Source organism: Ostreococcus tauri (assembly GCF_000214015.3).
Source record: "Ostreococcus tauri WGS project CAID00000000 data, contig chromosome 10, whole genome shotgun sequence".
NCBI classification, from domain to species: Eukaryota; Viridiplantae; Chlorophyta; class Mamiellophyceae; order Mamiellales; family Bathycoccaceae; genus Ostreococcus; species Ostreococcus tauri.
In genome coordinates this window covers 484959-503749 of record NC_014435.2, presented here as the reverse complement: position 1 = coordinate 503749, position 18791 = coordinate 484959, and the positions used below count along the sequence as shown (strand labels likewise).

The following is an 18791-nucleotide window of genomic DNA, read 5'->3' as shown; positions in this document are numbered from 1 at the left end:
CGCGCGCGGTGCGCGGCGTCGGTCGCGGCGCGCGACGATGGATGCGCGCGCGGGCGTCCGCGGACGCGCCCGCGGTGGACGTGGCGTTGAAGGAGTGGTCGTTAATCTGCGACGCGTTGATGACGGGTGAACACATCGCGATCGCTCGAAAGGGTGGAGTGCGCGACGCGAAGGGCGCGTTCAGGCTGGAGAGACGTCACTTCGCTTTGTTTCCCACGAATTTCCACGCCGACGTCGCGGGGGCGCCGGAGGGGACGCGCGCGGGGGACATGAAGGCGGGCGAGAGCGTGTCGATGCGATTGACGGCGACGGCTACCAGGGCGTGGCGGGTCCCGGCGTCGTCGGCTGAGGCGTGCTTCGCTTTGTTTAGCGAGAGTAGTGGGTGGCCGAAAGATTTGTTTGCGAAGAGGGCGAATTTCAAGCCGTCGAACGAGGTCACGGTGGTGGAGTTGCGCGCGTACGAAGTTGCCGACGCCTTGACGCTACCGCCGGATGAACAGAGGTACGGAGGGTGTAAATCGTGGATTAATATCGATTCGTGGCGTCCCGCGAATGTTCGAGCGGTGCTATCGGATGAGGAATTTGCGGAGAAATCATCCGCGCTCGGTCGCGATCTCGCGGCGCTCGGTGCGACGGAGATCGACGTCACCAACGCGTAAGTTGCCAAATCGTGTGTGTTTTATAATGGTGAGAGCTAATGTACGTACTATCGTGATCATCTGAATTCATCCTCGAGCGCGCGGAAGGCGGAGACGATGTCTTGCTCGAGCTCGGAGAAGCGAGCGCGAATGGCGTCTTCGCCATCCTTTGGATCCTCAAACTTCATGCTCGCGATTCTATACATCAGCTCACTCATGCGCGTTCGGATGACGTTGAACGTCATCTTCGGACCGTCGGTCGTCGTCGCCGCGCGCTCGACAGCGGCGGTTGCGAGGGTGTGGAAACGAATCATGTTTCGCAGCATCCCAATGGATTTGTAAAATGGACAGTATTTATCGTACTCGGTGAAGGAGTTTTGCTGCAAGAAATCTTCCTTCAAGAACTTCGCCGTCTCGAGCGTCACCTTATCCGACTCGGCGAGCGAATCCTTCCCGACAAGCTGCACGATCTCGTTCAATTCGTCTTCTTTTTGTAAGACTTCTCGCGCGACAACGCGAAGCTGCACGAACTCCGGATCGGTTTTGTCGTAAAACGGCTCCAGTGCATTGCTGTATTTGGAATATGAAATCAACCAGTTCACCGAAGGAAAGTGCTTTCGCTGAGCGAGCTTCTTGTCCAGGCCCCAGAAAACTTGAACGATCCCGAGCGTCGCGGAGGTGACGGGATCGGAGAAGTCCCCACCCGGCGGCGACACCGCGCCGACGACAGTGACGGAGCCTTCTCTGTTCGGGCTCCCGAGGCATCGTACGCGACCGGCGCGCTCGTAAAAGCTCGCGAGGCGAGCGCCGAGGTACGCCGGGTAACCGCTGTCCGCAGGCATTTCCGCGAGACGACCGGAGATCTCCCGCAAAGCCTCGGCCCACCGAGACGTGGAGTCGGCCATCATGGAGAAGTTATAGCCTTGGTCTCGGAAGTACTCGGCGAGCGTGATCCCGGTGTAAATCGAAGCCTCCCGCGCGGCGACGGGCATGTTAGACGTGTTGGCCACGAGCGTCGTGCGCTTCATGATTGACTCTTCCCGACCGTCGGGCATCGTCATCGTAAGCTCGGGGAAATCGTACAAGACCTCCGCCATCTCGTTCCCACGTTCACCGCACCCGACGTAAATGATCCCGTCCGAGTTGGAATACTTGGACAACGCCTGGGAGATCACCGTCTTCCCGCACCCGAAAGCCCCCGGAATTGCGCATGTCCCTCCGCGAACGGACGGAAACATCACGTCCAAGACACGCTGCCCCGTCAACAACGGATAATCCGCCGCCAACTTCTCCGCCACTGGCCTCGGCGCGCGCACCGGCCACTGCTGCTTCATCGAAAACTCCTTCACCACCCCACCGAACTCAATCTCGATAACCTTTTCGTTCACGTCATACGAACCATCCGGGGCAATGTACGTCACCCTACCCTTCGCGTTCGGCGGCACCATCATCCGATGCTCCATCAACGAATTCTCCTGCACTCTCCCGAAGATGTCGCCTCCGCTCACGTGATCGCCAACCTTGAACCCACTTCTCGAGCTCACAAACTCCCAAAGCTTGCTCTCATCCAGCGCCGGCACGTCCACTCCACGCGGGATGAAACAATCTCCACTTCGCGCCGCGATCGTCGTCAACGGTCGTTGAATCCCATCAAAGATGTTCTCCAACGCCCCCGGACCTAAATCCACGCTCAGCGGCTTCATCGTCCGCTCCACCGGGTCTCCGACCGCGAGACCGCTCGTTTCTTCGTAGCACTGAATCGTCGCCGTGTCCCGCTCCAGACGAATGATCTCACCGATCAATTTATCCCCACCGACGCGCACGAGTTCGTACATCGCGGCGCCGTGCATGTTTTCAGCCAAAACGACGGGACCGGAGACTTTCTTGACGCTCCCGAGGAGGTTCTCAGCGGTCTCACCGTCCGTTCGCGAGAACGACATGTCGTTCGTCGCGGGGGGGGGACGGACGGGTTCGGTCGGGTACGGAGGGGCGACGTGCGCGGCGATCTGATGTTTTCATTGGTTCTCCAGTGAGATCCCAGGGGCGAGCGTCATGGAGCGGGCGCGACGGAGAGGCGAGCGACGACGGACGCGCGTCGATGACGCGTGATGTTACACGAAAATGGGCGCTAAGGCGGGAGAGCGAGCCCGTGACCGACGATGGGCCTCTTGGACGAGAACGCGGGGACGATGAGTTCGGCGAGACTGTCGTCGTCGTCGTCGTCGTCGTCCGAATCGCTGGCGAGCGGTCGCACGACGGTGAAGTCTCGAATGTCCGTCTGTGCCGGGGCTTGGGGTTTCCTCGAGGTCGGCGGCGGCGCGAGATTGTCGATGCTAACGTCGTCCTCGGAGTCGTCCGAGTCGACGAGCGCAGTTATCGGGCGAGCGTTTCGTGCCGCGGCGAGCTCGGCGTCGCGCTTACGCTTGGCTGCGCGCTGCTTCGCCTGCTCCTTGGTCTTCTTCGAGTGGCAGATTACGCATAGCGTCTGTGCGTTTTCTACCGTGCACCCACCACCGCCCTCGAACACGGCGACTTTATGGTCGCACTCCCACGCGCGTCCGCCTGAGGGCTTCTCCGCAAGACGAGAGAGGAGCGCCTTATTCCCGCGCTTTTCGAATGCAGGCGCGAGACGCAAAATTTCCTTGACGCGCTTCATCCTACTCTTGAACACGCGAACGTGTTTGACAAGCTTTTCGCAGTCAAGACCGCACTCGACGCATACGCCGCGCTCGATTTCGAAGAGCGCACGACGAAGCGCTGAGGAGCTCATGCCTTGATCGTACGCTCGTAGACACTCTTCGCCGCAAAACAAGTCGACGCGTCGGATCCTATCCGAAAACACGCGATCAAGTTCGTCCACGCAGTTGACGCACAGAAGCGCGCGCCTCGTCGTTCCCGGAACGAACCGACACGGCACACGCATCTCATAATTCGCTCGGTTTCTTTGCGCTATGTCCGACACAAGCACGGTGCACCAGTCGGCGTCTTTCGGCAAAGGAACCAATCGACTGTGCCGACTCGTCGATCCCGTCGCTGCCGTCGCGGCCTTGGAGTTCAGAGCTTCGGCGACCTCGTTTAGCTCGTTAGCGCGACACGGTTGTTGTCGAGCGAGTATAGAGTTCCTGTCTCTCGCCGTCATCGCGTTCCACGTGTTGGAGAAATCCAACGCCGCGGCGACAGCGGCCGGATTGCTCGAGAACGGTTCGGGCAGCTCCTTCGCGTACTTGGCGGAAGCGAGCGCGCGAGTCAATTGCGATCGACTGACGCTCACGTGGAGCGGTTCCGAACCGTCCGCGCTTGCGTGCGCGTGTAAGCGCCCGCTCGTTGCGCTGACTTCGAACCACAGCTGAAGCGGAGTCGCTTGTTTGGTTTCGACGCGACTCGGAGATAAAGTCGGATCTTTTACCGTGGACGATTCGACGACGACACTTTTCGAGAACACGCTCTTCTTTGTTGCCTCGAGCTCAATTGATGCCCCATAAGCCGACACGTCCAATCCCACTCGCGCGTCGTCGCCATCGATGGCCTCCTTACACACGTCCAGTTGACTCTCCAGGCGTTGCCATCGATCTTCATCATGCGAACACGCTCCACCACGAGCGCACAGAAAGTACACATTCACCCCGCTATCGTTACCTCGCCGATGTACTCGAGCCTCTGCCTGCTCTAACAGTGAAGCATCGTCGGGGAGCTCCGCGAACACGACGCACGAGGCTGTGGAAAAGTCCAACCCAGTCCCCGCGGCTTTGACGGAAAGCAGGGCGATGCGCACGCTGACAACTCCGTCAGCGCCGACGGCGGCACCCTCGCGGAATTTATCGACCAGCACCTTTCGTTCATCCGACGGCGTCGAGCCGTCGATACGAACGTAGGTACCGCGATTCTGTTTCTCGAGGCACATGCACACATCGCGTTCGATGGCGTCCAGCACAGCTTGATGGTGCGCGAAGATTACGAATTGCATCGAGTCGTCCCTCAGGAGATCGCTCTCAAGCCAATCGATGATTGGGGCAATTTTCAGCATACCGACGATTTGGGACACGCTCACGCGGCGGCCCTTTTCGAGATTGCATAACTTTGCGTTCAGAACGTACTCCACGTCGTCGCGTTCATCTTCGTCCAAAATATTATCGTCTTCTTCGCCGTACGACATTTCGTCGCGCGGAGCTCTTGCCGCCTTTGCTATCTTTGCCCAAATCTTCGGTCCGCCCACCCTAGCAATAGATTGATCGATGTCGATCGGCACGACTTGTCGCCGTTTTGGCGGTAAGTCGCCCATGACGTCCTTCTTCAGTCTACGAATCATCGTCGTGTGCGTGAGCAGAGAGCGAAGCTCGAGTAAGCGCGAACCGCCGGAGACGTCCGATCGACCTTTCATATCAAACTTCACGTCACAGTAGTACTCGGCGAACTCCCATTTCGTCTGACCCAACATTCCAGGTCGGAGCGCATCGATTTGGTAGAACATGTCGAACGGCTTGGTGAGCGACGGCGTTCCCGTCGTGAGTACCGCGTACTTTGCTTTTTTTATCAACTTCCAAGCCGTCTCCGTCATCTTCGTCTCTGATCCATTGAAGCTCTTGCTGACGTGCATATTGTGACTTTCATCCGCTATCACACATCCCCACTTCACCTCCAAGAACTCGTCAAAGAGCGGCGCTAACATGTGATACGAAGATACGACGACGCGACGGCCCGTAGTCGCCGCCGCCGAGTTCGCCTCTCGACTTTCCTTGGCCAACTTTTCTAGGAGAAACTTATCACCGCTGCCGAATATCACGCTCAACTGCCTCGGCGTGACGTCAGTCAACCAGCGCTCGATCTCGTCCGCCCACACGAATCGCATCGCCGCCGGAACAATCACCAAGAGTGGCCCCGCGTCTCGATACGCGTCCGCTACGGCGATCGCTTGAAGCGTCTTCCCGACGCCCATCTGATCCGCTATGAGCGCGCGTCCGTTCCTTCGGATCGCAAACTTCACCCCCGTCTCCTGGAATGGATACAACGCTCTTCTGATGTTACCTGCGATCGTACCAAACCTCCGATCGACCTCTACGCGCGCCTTTTCCTCGTCCTCCTCTCCGCCACGTTTCGTCACTCCGCAATATCCCGGCGGCGCGCTCGCGTACTCCGCCGTCCTCGCCGGCGGCGCCCCCATCGCCACGTTCTTCCGCAACGCCCTGGAATACCCGCGCTCAAACGCATTCATGGCACACAGCGCGTCTCGAACCTTCTTCGCCAGCCGCATCGGTACGTCCCACGCCGCGCCCGCCTCGGCGTCGTCCGGCGTCGCCGGCGTCGCGACGGCGAACCCATCCACCGCCGCGTACAACTTCCCCGCGAATCCCGCTCGCAATCGCTCGTGCGAGCACGACACACGCACGACGTTATCGCGCACGACGTCCATCCACACGTGCGGTCTCGCGCGCGGTCGCTTCGTCGTCGTCGTCGTCGATGGATTCGTCACTGGATTCGAATGCGGTGAACTCGACTCTGGACGAGAAAACGCGTTCGATTCCCTCCGTTGACGCGCTATGAGGTCTACTTCCACGTCAGCGAGCTCGACGTCGAACGCGTCGTCGTCCACGTCGAGAACGTCGTCCATGACGGACGATATACCGCGCGAGACGCGCGGAATGGTGGAGTGTGTGTGACGCGCGAGCGGGACGGATGCCGCGAATGCGGGCACCTTTTGGTGAAACGCAGAGTTTGGCCATCTGGATGGAAACGAAGAGGACGAGGCGTCGATACAACGCGTGACTAAGTGATGCGTGACTAAGAGATCGCGGCGACGGCGCGCGCGGCGTCGACGAGCGAGGCGAAGGCGTCTCGGCGCTCGGCAGCCGGCGGCAAGCAGCCGATGCGCTCGGCGAGGAGCGCGGCGCGATGTCGTAAATCGCTCTCGATCTCCTCCGTCGTTCGACTAGAAATGTCTTGGCGCCATTCGTGGGCGATTTCGTGGACGTTTCGTCGCGCTCCGTGGCCAAGGACTTCTCTGACGTCGTCATAATCAACGAGCGCGAAAGAGGCGTCGGATTCGCCGGGTGTCTCGCGAGGAAGTGCGGCGCGACACACCGGACACGTCATGGAGACACGCAACCAACGCGTGTGGCACTCGTCGCAGAACGCGTGTCCGCAGTTGACGACGACGCGCAAGCGAGCGTCCATGCATATGGAACATATGTTGTCCTCGTCCTCTTCGTCCAAATTGCCGGGTGCCGCGACGGCTTCCGCGTCGTTCGAATGCTGCGCGCCGACGTGTGCCCCGCGAAGCTCGGCCTCGAAATCAACCACCAATTGCTGAATCAACGGTTTGAGCGAGCCGTAGAACTCGTCGAACGTCGCGTGTCGTATGACGTGCACCATCTCGTACCCGTCATCGGCGTCTGCCGCGCCGCTCACCGAACTCACTGCCGCGCCACCGTCCTGAGCCACGTACCCGTACGCCGCGCGAAGCCATCTTCCACCGCGGTTTTGCTCTCGGTCGCTCGTGCTCGCGACCGCGACGTCGACCTCGCTCGCCGGCACGCGCTCGATGTCCACGCCGCACTCGCACATCGCGCGTCGCGCAAACATCGGCACCCAGCTAGGCGCGCGCTCACGAACGACCAGCTGACATCGAAATCGCTCGTTCCCACCGAGATCACCCAATCCGAGCTCTCTGCTCATCTTCGCCAACGCGCCGTTCACGTCCGCCAGGTCGCGTAACGCGTCCTCCACCGCCCGCTCGCCTCTTCGATCGAACAACGCGCCCCGCATGCGACTCGCTTGCCTCCGCGAGAACCTGGACAAACGTCTGGACAGCGCGTCGTATTCTGCGGCCAATCGAGCGCCGTGCCGATCGTACACCGCGCGCGCGAGGACCACTCCGTAGACGATGAACACCGGATTGATGATTGGCGCGCTCATCCTTCGCGGTTCGCGCGAATTAAATCTCCTCGCGCGGTCCGTCGAATCGCACGAATATTCTTACGTCCGTCTCACGCGTTTTTCAACGCTCCCTTGGTCGAGCGCGCGCGTTTGTGTCGTCATTCCGCGACGCATTTGGTTCTGCATTCTTTCCGACACCTGGCACTTAAAACGGCGGAATGTCGCGATCGTGCGCGCCTCAGATGGGTTCAACGCGCGCGCGCGAACGACCGTCGACGTCCGGACGCGTGACCGCGGTTTCGTCGAGCAGAGGCGCGATGGTTCGTCGAGCGGCGGGTGCAGAGTCACCAGAGATGTCTTCGTCGCGCGCGGTGTACGTCCTGGTGTTCGACCTGGACGAACCCACGGAATCGCTCTACGCGACGTCCTCGCGATCGAGCGAGGGCATTCCATTGAACGCGTTCGTGGCGTTCGAGGACATGGGCGAGGCGGTGCGCGCGGCGATCGCGGTCGGCGAGGTGGCTTCGGGCGGCGTCCCGGTCGTCGAGAGCGCGCCGCCCGCGGCGATTCGATTACTCGCCGATCTCGCCGGTTTCGACGTGGAGTACGTGCGTAAGGGCGACGTGTTCGACGTACCCGAGGTTTTAGTCGAGGATGCGAGCTCCGGGGTGGACGAGGAGGAGCTCAAGGTGAGCGCGAGCGAGTTGGCTAAATATCTGGCGAGCGGCGAGACGGAGTCTAGCGCGGACGCCATGACGTGCGATGCCGGCGACGTGCCCGATGAGGATCGAGAACCTTCGGAACACGCCATCGCCACGGCGCGAGCGAACGCCGCGCGATCGATGCGCGACGCCTTGCTCGCGCCCGCCCGGCGCGTGCGAGACGCGAGCGCCGCCACGGCGCGCCTTCCGAGCGTCGGTTCACGAACCGTCGTCGCCGGTCTCGGCGCCGCCATGCGCGCGTTCGCGCGATGTCGACGCGTCTCCACCGATTCGTAATCACCCGAGCGTTGCGGACGCGTCGCGGTCGATGTAAAAATTATTCCCGACTCGCGCGCGCCGACCGCCGAGCCGCCTCTGATCACATCCACACTCATCGCCTCGCAACGTTTCCGAGCGCGGCCGAGCACGTTCGTGCGACCAAAGGTGACGCGTGGTGGCCCGTCTCGACGCGATTTATGACGCGTTTACGGAACCACGCGCGCGTCGCGCGACGAAAGACACAAGATGTTGGTTTTTCGTCAAAGACTTGGATCATCCGCGCGCTCGCCCTCGCGACGCTCGGATGCGCGCTCCCAGTGCGCGTCGACGGTCGGTTTCACGCGACAAAGCTCACGTCTTCCGCGCCCGCGGGTCCGGGATCGACGGACGTGAAGGTTTTAGATTCGAAATCTCTGAGCGACGTCGGGGAGAGCGGCGCCGAGGCGGTTCTGGTTGAGTTTTACCTTCCGTGGTGTCCGCATTGTCAACACTTCGCTCCGAAGTACGCGGAAGCGGCGAGATTGGTGAAGGAGAGCGTGGTGTCGTACGCGGTGAACTGCGAAAGGGAAGGGGGATTGTGCTCGGCGTTCGGGGCGCATCGGTATCCGACGGTTTTGTTCGGAGCGCCGAGCGCGTTCGCCGAGCGACGATCGAAGGATGTGAAGAAGTACGAAGGAAAGCCTTACGAAACGGACGATCTGGTGAGATTCGTGGATGGTGAGTTGGGTACGACGTACGCTCGTGCACTTTCGGGAGAGAAGAGGCCGACGGGCGACTTGGAGCGACGAAAGGCAATGGAGAGTCGTCGAGAAATTGTGAACGCGGACGGGTCCAAGGTGGTGATCAGCGAGTTTGCGAGCACGGCGGACATAGAGCGAGCGACGGTGGAGATGTACGCGCAGATGACTTCGGAGGCGGTATTTGTATCCACATCGGAGGCACGAAAGGCTTTCGCGAACTTTATCGGGCTCGCGTCCAAAGCGCATCCGCTCGAGCCGTGTTATCGCGGATTGACCAACGTGTTGACCTCTCTAGACGAGCGTTGGCCCGAGGACGGGTCGCGATCGACTGATGAAATTCGAATAGCGCTCTCCGCGAACGTGCACGTGTGCGGGATCGCGCGCGGGACTGCGGGGACGATTGTTCCCAGATGGACCGATTGCAAGGGTAGCGTCGAGGGCATGCGAGGATACACGTGTGGGTTGTGGACGCTCTTGCATGCGATATCGGTGCGCGTACCTCTGTCAAAAGTCTCCAACGCGGAGTTTATTAACGCACTTGAGGGATGGATTCGTGTCTTTTTCCCGTGTGAGGAGTGTCGAGCGCACTTTTTGTCACTCATCGAAAATCCGGAGACTGGTTTCGACGCATACGTCGATCGCGCCGACGGGGCGGCGATTTGGCTGTGGAACGCGCACAACCTCGTGAACGCGCGACTCGCACGGGAGGAGGCGAACGCGTCGGATAAGACCCTAAACGGTGGGCGCGTCGGTGGGGTGTTGAACAAGGGAGACCCGTCCCATCCAAAGGTTCAGTTCCCGACAAAGAGTCTCTGCCAGTCGTGTTACTCGCGCAGCGCCGGCGGGGAGGACTCTTGGGACGAGGTGCACGTATCGCAATTCCTAACTGTACACTACCTTGGCGACGGTTTTCGACGCCCGCTTGACATGAAGACAGCGACGAAGAAGGCGGATTTCCTCGCGCCCTTCATCGACGATCAATCGAGGTACCGTGACGAGACCAAGCGAAAGCGCCGAGCGCTCCATCTGGGCGAGCGAGGCGAGAGCGTGTACGACATCTTCTGGATGAGCACGCGATATTTCTTCATGTTCGCCTTCATAATCTTCATGGGTGTCAAGGCGGGCGTCGTCGGTCTCTTTGATGCGCGTCGACAGCCTCGAAGCAGATCGCCGCTCGCGTCGGATTTATCCAAGACGCCATCCTTCGACAAGTTGGCGTGAGCTCTGCGCGCTGTACAACGAACCCGCTAGATAATTAGTTACACGTGTAAAATACTCTATTCAACGAATCCGGTACCCCCCAAAGAACTCTCGTCGCGCGCGCGAGGAGGACTGCGATGACCGACTCGTTCGCCTCGACGTTGATCACGGACCGTAGCGCGCGCCGTCGACACACACTACTCCCATGTACAACAAAACATTCTCATCACTATGGATACCCCTTCTCTTGCACATCGATCTGTTTACACGCCTCCTGCGTCACCAACAGCTTATTCGTCTCCACAATTTCCCCGCACATCACCATCTCCTCCAAGATGCAGTGCACCTTATCCAAATGCATCATGATGTCCAACTCGCACACGTTCCCAAAGTGTCGATCCAGCGTCTCCACCGCGCAGTGCGCGAACTCCAACATCGCCAGCTCATTCTCCTCTCCGTCGCATCCGACGATGAAAAACAGCGACGCGTACCGCCGGTACGCCAACTTAAACTCCCTATGTTCCACGAACGAGCACTCTTTCGCCCCTCTCGCCAGGCATCGTCGCACGATCTCACCCTCCAACTGATTCCGCGCGCTTCGTTCCGTCGGCGTGCCGTCGTAGTACCGCGCCAGTCGCGTCTGTCCGAGTTTATTCACCAGCAGCATGAATCTACCCATCCATTCGGTGCGTTCACGCGCGTCGTCGTCAGTCCCGTCTCGCGCGTCCGTCGCGTCGTCGTCGTCGTCGTCGTCGTTCGCCTCGCGCACCTGATTCCCATCGACGTTCGCGTCGCGCGCGGTGGCGCGGGCGTGGAGATGAATGTCGCGTCGTCCCATTCTCTCATCCATGGAGAGACACATTCTGCGCCCGCGAATGGCACACGTCGACGCGTCCATGCCCGCGTCGCCGTCGTCCCCGACCGCGAGCGCGTGGGCCGATGCCTCGGCGCCGATCACGGTGCGCGTGCACGTGTACGACCTCACGGGTGACGACGCGATGCACGCCGCGGCGCGAATGTGTGGCTTGGGAATCCATCACAGTGGGTGCGAGGTGTTGGAACGCGAGTACGCGTTCGGATACCACGACGTGCGAGGGATCACGGGGGTGTTCGACGTGGCGCCGATGAAGGCGCCGATGCCGGCGACGTACCGGGAGACGATCGAGATGGGAAGGATCGACATGACGCGGGAGGAGGTGGGCGAGGCGATCGATGAGTTGCGCGCGGCGTGGCCGGGGACGTCGTACGATTTGTTGAAGCGGAATTGTAACTCGTTCACGGAGGCGATGGTGATGCGGTTGACGGGGAAGATGATTCCGGGATACGTGAATCGGTTGGCGACGATTGGGTGCTTGGCGAGGGAGTACGCGCCGTGTCTGCTGCCGACGAGCCTCGTGGGCGATTTGCGGACGCTGCCGGCGGCGACGGGAGACGAGGGGTCGGACACCGAAGACGAAGAGGATGCGGAGGAGGTCCAGTTGCTCGCGGTGAATCCGGTGGAGGAGATGAAGTGAGTTAGTCGCTACGGTTCGCTACTTTACATAAGCGTTGTAATCTAGTTTCCAGTCTAGTTTGAGGAGACGTCCTCGTCCGATTCCGTCTCGTCCGTTTCTTCGACGTCGTCTTCCTGCTCTTTCGTCGAGCCGGAACCGTCATTCCACTCGGTAACGGGAATGTACGACATTTGTGACACTGGATCGTCCCACACGCTTCCGATCTCGTTCGCGTACGTGTGCATCATCAAGTTAATCGCGCGCATTATCGCCTTGCTGACACAAACGTTGGCCAAGTTGAAAGGAATATTCGTCCGGAACTCGAAATCTAATGAATCATTTTCATTCGTTCCTTCTGACGATGCCAAACGGAAGTTATTGAGCTTGGCGCACGTTGTACCGCCGAAGTGCTCTTTCGATATCGCGCGAAGGGAATCGTGCGTGCGCTCGAGCATGACTGCTAACCGCTTCGCCACCGCTGCTTGATCAGCGCCAGAGATGAGAGAACGTACGCCGACGCGCACGAACAACGTCTGGTCCTGTCGCTTCATGCGGCTGAAAAATTCGTGCACGCTGTTTCTCTTCGAGTGCACGCCGTTCGGTCGCCCAGTGAGCGAGTGAAGGCGCTCGGTGAGATTATGTGGACGCTCGGGCGCGCGCGTGAGACCAATCTGCCAGAGTAACGAATGGTACGCACAAAATTTCTCCGATTTGTGCGTCCCCTCCTCGCCAAACTTTTTCATCATCGTCACCCCACCCCTTAAGAAGGATCGCATGAAGGAAACCGCGGCCGTGGCGAGTCTCGGCGTTGAGTGTTGTACACGATCATCCTTCGCGTCGATGGTCAGTTTCAGAGGAAAGATGTGTGCCTCGGTCGTGAAGATATACGGATACGGGCCGCCATCGATGATGTTTTCCCTGTCAAGTGCCGCATCGAAGAGCAAGTATAGATACTTGAGCGTCTCGGCGAGGAAGAAACTCTCCATCTTGTCCTCCAACTTTTGCGTCACCACGTCTCTCATGTGGGCGTAGCCACACTTGGTCTTTAGAAGTCTCAGACTCGCGAGGAAATCACGTCCGCACGAGATGTAGCTCACGTCGCCCGTCGCCTTGTACAATAAATACGTGCTTTCAATGAGCTCGGGGCGAAGTGGGTACGGCTTTTGACCGGGAATCGCCGAGCCTACGTGTACGTCAAAACCCTCCGGGGTGAAACCGTAGTGCTTCCAAACCTGAAAAAAGGCGTCGTGCGTCGTCGTCGCTGTCTCGATGTCGCCGTACAACGTTTGGAGCCCTGGCCAAAATGACATGAGCGAGTCGTATCTTGACGTGATGATATTTCCCGTCGCCATCCCCGACTCTAAATACCACGGAGCCACGCGCACGTGCGCCTCGATCGCGGCGTACGCCTCTTCAAAAATGGCTAAATGCCTCTCGTTGCCAAACAGCATGTACGACTTTAACAGATACTCGTAGAAACTGTCGATCCCCGCTCCTACGCTCGCCTCGGCTTGCGTCCAAAACCCACTTACAATGTCAATGTGCGCCCCGACGAGTCCAATATCGCTCCGTCGCTCCCAAAGTGCCTCGAGTGAGGTCTCCGCCGCGCGCATGAACTTCGGGTCCCCCGTCAACTCGGAGAGCATTCCAAACTCTAAAATCAATGATCCCCCGGCCGCGGTACTCGTCACCGTCGTCTCATTCACCTCCACGCCGTATCTCAAATTTATCGCCCCGTACGGTATCCCCGTCGGCGTGTCGAACGCCGGCATGAACGCCTCTCCCAACTCTCTCGCCAACTCCAACAACTCGCCGTCGTACCAATCGAGCTTAAATCCCGTTGCCTCGTCGCTCGCCAGCATGTGCGCGCTCAGTAGCCCCCCCAATACCCTGATGTTCATCTCGAACACGCTCACGTGCGCGTCGACGTCGAAATCGAGGTGTTCGATCACCTTCCGTACCGAACGCTCGAACGCCGTCTTATTCCCTAACGTCGCGATGGCATCTAGGGCGTCCACGAGTGTCACCGCAAATCCCTCCGAGCTCCCGAATCCGTTCACGCCCTCACACGTCATCGGACGGAGCTCGTCCAGGGGGTACGCGTGCGTCACATACGCGTCGAGCGTGGAGAAGAACATTGACTTCACTTCGTCTCGCATTTCGATGATTTCCTTCCGGGACAGACTTGCCGGGATCTTACTCGGCGCACCGGACGCTTTTGAGGGCACGGCGACGGTCATAAAGACCGCGACGAGCGCCGCGAAGACGCGGGCGCCTCGGCGGGGCATGGTGGGTGGACCGCGCGCGGCGCGGTCTGCGGTCTCAAGCGGGACGGAGCGTGGGCCGAGCGGTGCGGATGGATCGGATGAAAGCGTTCGGGCTAGGAAAAATCATTCTTTACAGTAGATGTGGTCTATCAGAGCCAAGATTTGAGACCGCCGGTGCCGGAGTCTTTGGAGAAATAGGCGTCGATGAGGTCGTCGGTGCGGTCGCGCTTCTCTGCGATGTGCTTTTTACGTCTGCCCGGCGCTTCATCGTTCAGACTCGGACGCTCATCTCGGCGTTCACGCTTTTGCGCCGCGGCGGCGCGCTGTTGCAATTTGCTCGCCGCGTTGGATTTGGCGTCTTCACGCTTGGACTTGCCCTTCTTCGCGCGAGGTTCGGTGTCGGTGTCTCGATTTGGCCTCGCGTGAGGCTTGTCTTGGTCGCCATCTCGGAGTCGCTTCTTCATCGGACCTTCGCCCGATCTCTTCTCCTTGGCGGCGACGCGCTTGGCCGCTTGCTCGGCACCGCGAGGCTTGTCGCCCTCTTCGCTGCGCTTTTTGGTAATCTCGTCCCGTCGCTTGGCCTTGAGCTCGAGTTTGCGCACAGCTCTGGCGTCTTCAATCGCGAACTCGACGATGGGACGTCGAGCTCTGGTGAACGCGTCCGGGTTGTTGTTCAACGCGCGCAGCGCCGTGAGAGCATGTTCGTGCTCTGAAAATTCGACGAAACCAATGCCTTTATTTTTTGGCTTTCCGTTCTCGTCCATTCTTTCCGAGTCGTACAACAACTTGGCGTGCATGACTTTCGGCGCCGCGTGCGTTGCGCGCTTCTGCACCGCCTCGATGAACATCTTTTTAAGAGTCTTGGAATCCATCTCCGGAGGGATGTTACGCACCGAAAGACGAGTCCGCGAGACGAAAAAGTTTGGATTCTTCAGCTTGAGCTGGCGCTCTTCGTTTGCCCTTCGTCGTTTTTCAATGTCGCTCTTGCTCACGCCATCCGCCGCCGCGGAAGCCTCGTGAATATCGCCCTCGCTCGCGAGATAGAGATTCCTATTATCTCTGTGTTTGTTCGCGTTACGATATTTCGAGCCTTGCCTAGCCATCATGTCTTGTGCCTCTGTCTTGGAGAGCGCTAAGGCGACCGTGATCGGACGACCGGCGACAAAAATGCCAGCGCTCTCCTGGGCGCCCGCCTCCACGGCTGCATTCGCCGAATCGGGGTTCGTAAAGTCCACGAAAGCGTTCCCAACGTGCTTACCCGTGGTCTTATCCTTGACCACTCGACAACTCTTCACCTTGCCAAATTTTTCCATCTTTTCCTTGAGCTGTTGCCACGTCGCCTCGAGCGGGAGATTTCTGACGAAGACGGTCGCGTTCTCGACCGCGTCGCCAGATTGCATGTCGACACCCTTCTTACCCTGCCACGCCGGCTCCACACCGTCGGCCTTGGCCTCGGTCACCGCTGCCGCTTTCTTCTCCGCCTTCTTCGGTGCGGCCACCTTATTCGGAGGCTGATCCTTGGATATCATCTTACCGAGCAAGCGTGAGACCATGCTCTTGTCGCGAGTCTCTTCGTCTTTTTCGCTCGACGATGAGGACGACGAGGAAGAATCGGAGTCGTCAGACCCATCGCTGTCGCTCCCATCGTCTAAATCTTCATCACTCGCACCATCCTTGTCGTTATCCTTGTCTTCTGTCGCGTTGTTCGCCGCGGCGTCTTGTTCCTCACGAAACTTGGATTTCGCCAACGCGATGTCCACCGCGACTTGTCTCCCCTCAATGCTCACGCCGTTACAATCGCTCACCGCTTTATCCGAGTCCGCCTTACTCGTGTAAGTCACGAAAGCGAACCCCTTGGGCTTGTCGTGAAAGTCTTTAGGAACGTTGACGTCCCACACGAAACCCGCCGCGCTCATCGCCTCGCGAATCGACGCCTCCGTCGCCTTGAAGGATAAGTTTCGAACGATCACGCGCCACTGCTTCGGTTTCGACCCCTCACCACCGAGTGTTCGCGCCCAAATCGTTTCTTTCGGCGTTTCGTCATTTTCATCGTCGTTCTTCTTGTTCTTCCTCTGCTTTTTAGACTTGGGCGCTTGGCCGTGAAGCGCCTTCACCGCCTCGCGCGCGGTGGCCTCGTCCTTGTACACCACTAGCAGAGCTCCGCGTTTGCATCCGTCCTCGCGAATCTTCGCCGACTTCATCACCGTCTCCGGACACGGTTCAATAAAGCTCTTGACCGCGCCAACCTTCCTCGCGAGCGCTTTCGCGGCGTCCGCGTCCACGCCCTCGATTTCGCCGCCGAGTTTCAACCCTCCAATCACCACCGTCCTGGGCGCGTCTTTCCCCCCGCCCGCCGTCGCCTTCGACCTCTGCGTCTTCGCTCGCGCGTTCGTTCCCTCCGTCTTCACCGTCCCGACCTCTCCGCCTCGATCGTCTTTCCTTTCGTCCGTCGCCGTCCCGTCCTCGCCCGCCGGCCGCCGCGCGCCCCGCTCGCCCCCCTCTCGCTCCTTCGGTCGCGCCATGGACACCCCCAATTTCCGTCCATTCAACGTAATCGTTCCACTCGCCTCCACCGCCGCTCGCGCGTCCTCCGGAATCGCAAACTTGACGTATCCGAACCCCCGCCGCGTCCCCGTCCCGCGCTCCGCCACCGTCCAACACTCCTTCACCGGTCCGAACGCATCGCTGAACACATCGAGCACCGCCTTGTCGTCCGCGTCGTACGGGAGATTACGGACGAACACCATGACGTTCTCCCGCGCCCGCGCGCCGCCGTCGGGCGTCGCGTCGTCCGTCGTCGTCGTTTTCATCGCATCCATCATCCGGCGGCGGCGGGTCGCGTCGTCGCCGCGTCGACGCTCGCGCGCGCGCGCGCGTGCGACGGGCGCGCGCGGGACGGGCGCGGGACGTCGAGTCCACCGCTCGCGCGCGCGGTGACGCCGTCGCTCGAGCGCGGCGCTGGATGGGGCGTCGGCAGAGCGCGACGCGTCGAGACGCATCGTCATGACCGCGCTCGCGTCGACGCGACCGCGCGCGATGCGTCTGTACAGGTGCGGGACGTGCGCGGCGCGGAGGACTTGGGCGGGTGACGACGCGCGCGGGACGCGCGCGCGAGGGATGGATGGATGGATCGATGGTGTGGATCGATCGTGCCCTAGCGCGCGCGGACGTCGACGGTGCGCGCGGTGAGGGACTGACTTCGACGGGAACGATCGCAGACACACGTTACGAACGATCCTGTCGTGGTGCGTCGATCGTAATATCTTTTACGAGGAACGCGATCGCGTGCGGGCGGCGTTCGCGGCGAACGCGGCGTTGGTCGATCGCGGCGCGATCGAACGCGCGTTGAGCGACGGAGAGAAGACGCTCGAGTCGTACGCGCACCCGGATCCGTACATCATTCCCACGATGTACGGGGGGTCGAAGTACGCGCGGAACCCGGAGCCGCCGAGCGGGGTGTCGATGGTTTTTGATTTCGGGAGAGAGGAGTACGCGAAGCCAAAGTGAGCGCGCGCGACTGCGGAGTTGTATTGATATGATGATAGGCGTGTACCGTATCGAGCGTCGCGCGTGCGCGATTTCTACCCGTCGCGCTCGTTCACGACGATTGTTTCTTTGACCGTGGCTATCGTGGCGTCCTAGCGCACGCCGGCGTATTGCGAAAACGCGGGCGAGCGCAAATCGAGCTGCAGAGACCGTCCGAGCGCGCGCGCTTGGTCTCGCCTCGGGCCGAAAATTTTGATCTGCCGCACGTGTGTATCCCGCCCGTTCTGGTGATTCGCTAAGATGGCTATCTGGACGAAGTACGCTCGGAGGTACGACGCGTCGTCGGGGCCTCGAAGCCGCACGCGCACCCAACCGTTTGGATTTTCCAACTCGACGCATCGAACCTCTCTCAAATCGTGACACGACGCCCCCGCTCGAATGGAGATCACACTCGGCGTGTAACTCTCATCCATTTTATACTCGCACCACATCGCGAGTTCGCAGATCTCAACTTTATGCTGAAACTGCGCGTTCACCACGTGCGGCTGCGCTCCGTCGCTCTGCCAAAACGTTCCCAAATCGTCGTCTCTCAACATCTCCACCCCGTTCCCCGGTTTCGCGCTCGCCACGCTCCACACCGCCAACCCACCGATCTCACGTTTCCGCGCCCGCGTCCGTCCCGCGCCCGCGCCGTCATCGTCGTCGTCGTCGTCGTCGTCGTCGCTCGTCGTCGCCGTCACGCGCGCCGCGCGCGCCCGGCTTCCTTCTCCCGGCGTCGGCGCGCGCCGGCGCCCCCCCCCCCGTCGACGCACGTCATCCACGCCCTCGTCTCCCCCCGGCCGTTCGCTCGCCCGTCCCTCGTCGTCGTCGTCGTCGTCATCATCATCGTCATCGCCATCGCCATCGCCAGCATCCATCCCGCGCGCCTCCGTCGTCGACGTCGACGCGCGCGCGCGCGCGGGCGCCCACGCGCGCTCGAGCACCGCGTGCGCCTCGGCCTCGCTCTCGGAGTCGCTTCGGAGCATCCGTCGCGATCTCTCGTCGTGATCGTCGCGCATTCGCGCGAGTCGTCGCCGCGCGCGCGTCGCCCACCCCGCGGGCGCCGCGCACGCGAGCG

At 60.5% G+C, this 18791-nt stretch overlaps 12 protein-coding genes across 12 annotated transcripts; 5 read left to right on the top strand and 7 right to left on the bottom strand.

The window, feature by feature from the left end:
- Nucleotides 1-41: 41 nt before the first annotated feature.
- Nucleotides 42-659, top strand: OT_ostta10g03020 (Protein of unknown function DUF1802; the record flags this gene model as incomplete). The annotated part of the gene is made up of 1 exon (XM_003081695.1): nt 42-659. One exon carries the CDS (start codon nt 42-44, stop codon nt 657-659), a length of 618 nt encoding a protein of 205 aa, XP_003081743.1.
- A 56-nt stretch (nt 660-715) lies between these two features.
- OT_ostta10g03010 (ATPase, F1 complex beta subunit/V1 complex,C-terminal) lies at nt 716-2578 on the bottom strand (the record flags this gene model as incomplete). Its single annotated transcript, XM_022983219.1, has 1 exon — nt 716-2578. The coding sequence occupies one exon, from the start codon at nt 2576-2578 to the stop codon at nt 716-718; it is 1863 nt and encodes a 620-aa protein (XP_022839848.1).
- Nucleotides 2579-2766: 188 nt separating this feature from the next.
- Nucleotides 2767-6243, bottom strand: OT_ostta10g03000 (SNF2-related; the record flags this gene model as incomplete). The annotated part of the gene is made up of 1 exon (XM_003081694.2): nt 2767-6243. The coding sequence occupies one exon, from the start codon at nt 6241-6243 to the stop codon at nt 2767-2769; it is 3477 nt and encodes a 1158-aa protein (XP_003081742.2).
- A 170-nt stretch (nt 6244-6413) lies between these two features.
- Nucleotides 6414-7547, bottom strand: OT_ostta10g02990 (Zinc finger, RING/FYVE/PHD-type; the record flags this gene model as incomplete). The annotated part of the gene is made up of 1 exon (XM_003081693.2): nt 6414-7547. One exon carries the CDS (start codon nt 7545-7547, stop codon nt 6414-6416), a length of 1134 nt encoding a protein of 377 aa, XP_003081741.2.
- Nucleotides 7548-7861: 314 nt separating this feature from the next.
- On the top strand, nt 7862-8506 carry OT_ostta10g02980 (unnamed product; the record flags this gene model as incomplete). Its single annotated transcript, XM_022983218.1, has 1 exon — nt 7862-8506. One exon carries the CDS (start codon nt 7862-7864, stop codon nt 8504-8506), a length of 645 nt encoding a protein of 214 aa, XP_022839847.1.
- A 179-nt stretch (nt 8507-8685) lies between these two features.
- On the top strand, nt 8686-10449 carry OT_ostta10g02970 (Thioredoxin, conserved site; the record flags this gene model as incomplete). The annotated part of the gene is made up of 1 exon (XM_003081691.2): nt 8686-10449. The coding sequence occupies one exon, from the start codon at nt 8686-8688 to the stop codon at nt 10447-10449; it is 1764 nt and encodes a 587-aa protein (XP_003081739.2).
- Nucleotides 10450-10657: 208 nt separating this feature from the next.
- OT_ostta10g02960 (Adaptor protein complex, sigma subunit) lies at nt 10658-11208 on the bottom strand (the record flags this gene model as incomplete). Its single annotated transcript, XM_022983217.1, has 2 exons — nt 10658-11099; nt 11198-11208. 2 exons carry the CDS (start codon nt 11206-11208, stop codon nt 10658-10660), a joined length of 453 nt encoding a protein of 150 aa, XP_022839846.1.
- A 68-nt stretch (nt 11209-11276) lies between these two features.
- Nucleotides 11277-11942, top strand: OT_ostta10g02950 (PPPDE putative peptidase domain; the record flags this gene model as incomplete). The annotated part of the gene is made up of 1 exon (XM_003081688.2): nt 11277-11942. One exon carries the CDS (start codon nt 11277-11279, stop codon nt 11940-11942), a length of 666 nt encoding a protein of 221 aa, XP_003081736.2.
- Nucleotides 11943-11995: 53 nt separating this feature from the next.
- Nucleotides 11996-14209, bottom strand: OT_ostta10g02940 (Glycoside hydrolase, family 47; the record flags this gene model as incomplete). Its single annotated transcript, XM_003081687.3, has 1 exon — nt 11996-14209. The coding sequence occupies one exon, from the start codon at nt 14207-14209 to the stop codon at nt 11996-11998; it is 2214 nt and encodes a 737-aa protein (XP_003081735.3).
- Nucleotides 14210-14337: 128 nt separating this feature from the next.
- Nucleotides 14338-17007, bottom strand: OT_ostta10g02930 (Nucleotide-binding, alpha-beta plait; the record flags this gene model as incomplete). The annotated part of the gene is made up of 1 exon (XM_022983216.1): nt 14338-17007. The coding sequence occupies one exon, from the start codon at nt 17005-17007 to the stop codon at nt 14338-14340; it is 2670 nt and encodes an 889-aa protein (XP_022839845.1).
- A 217-nt stretch (nt 17008-17224) lies between these two features.
- Nucleotides 17225-17695, top strand: OT_ostta10g02920 (Complex 1 LYR protein; the record flags this gene model as incomplete). The annotated part of the gene is made up of 2 exons (XM_022983215.1): nt 17225-17238; nt 17407-17695. The coding sequence occupies 2 exons, from the start codon at nt 17225-17227 to the stop codon at nt 17693-17695; spliced, it is 303 nt and encodes a 100-aa protein (XP_022839844.1).
- Nucleotides 17696-17826: 131 nt separating this feature from the next.
- OT_ostta10g02910 (Anaphase-promoting complex, subunit 10/DOC domain) lies at nt 17827-18591 on the bottom strand (the record flags this gene model as incomplete). Its single annotated transcript, XM_003081684.2, has 1 exon — nt 17827-18591. The coding sequence occupies one exon, from the start codon at nt 18589-18591 to the stop codon at nt 17827-17829; it is 765 nt and encodes a 254-aa protein (XP_003081732.2).
- Between the last annotated feature and the right edge of the window lie 200 nt (nt 18592-18791).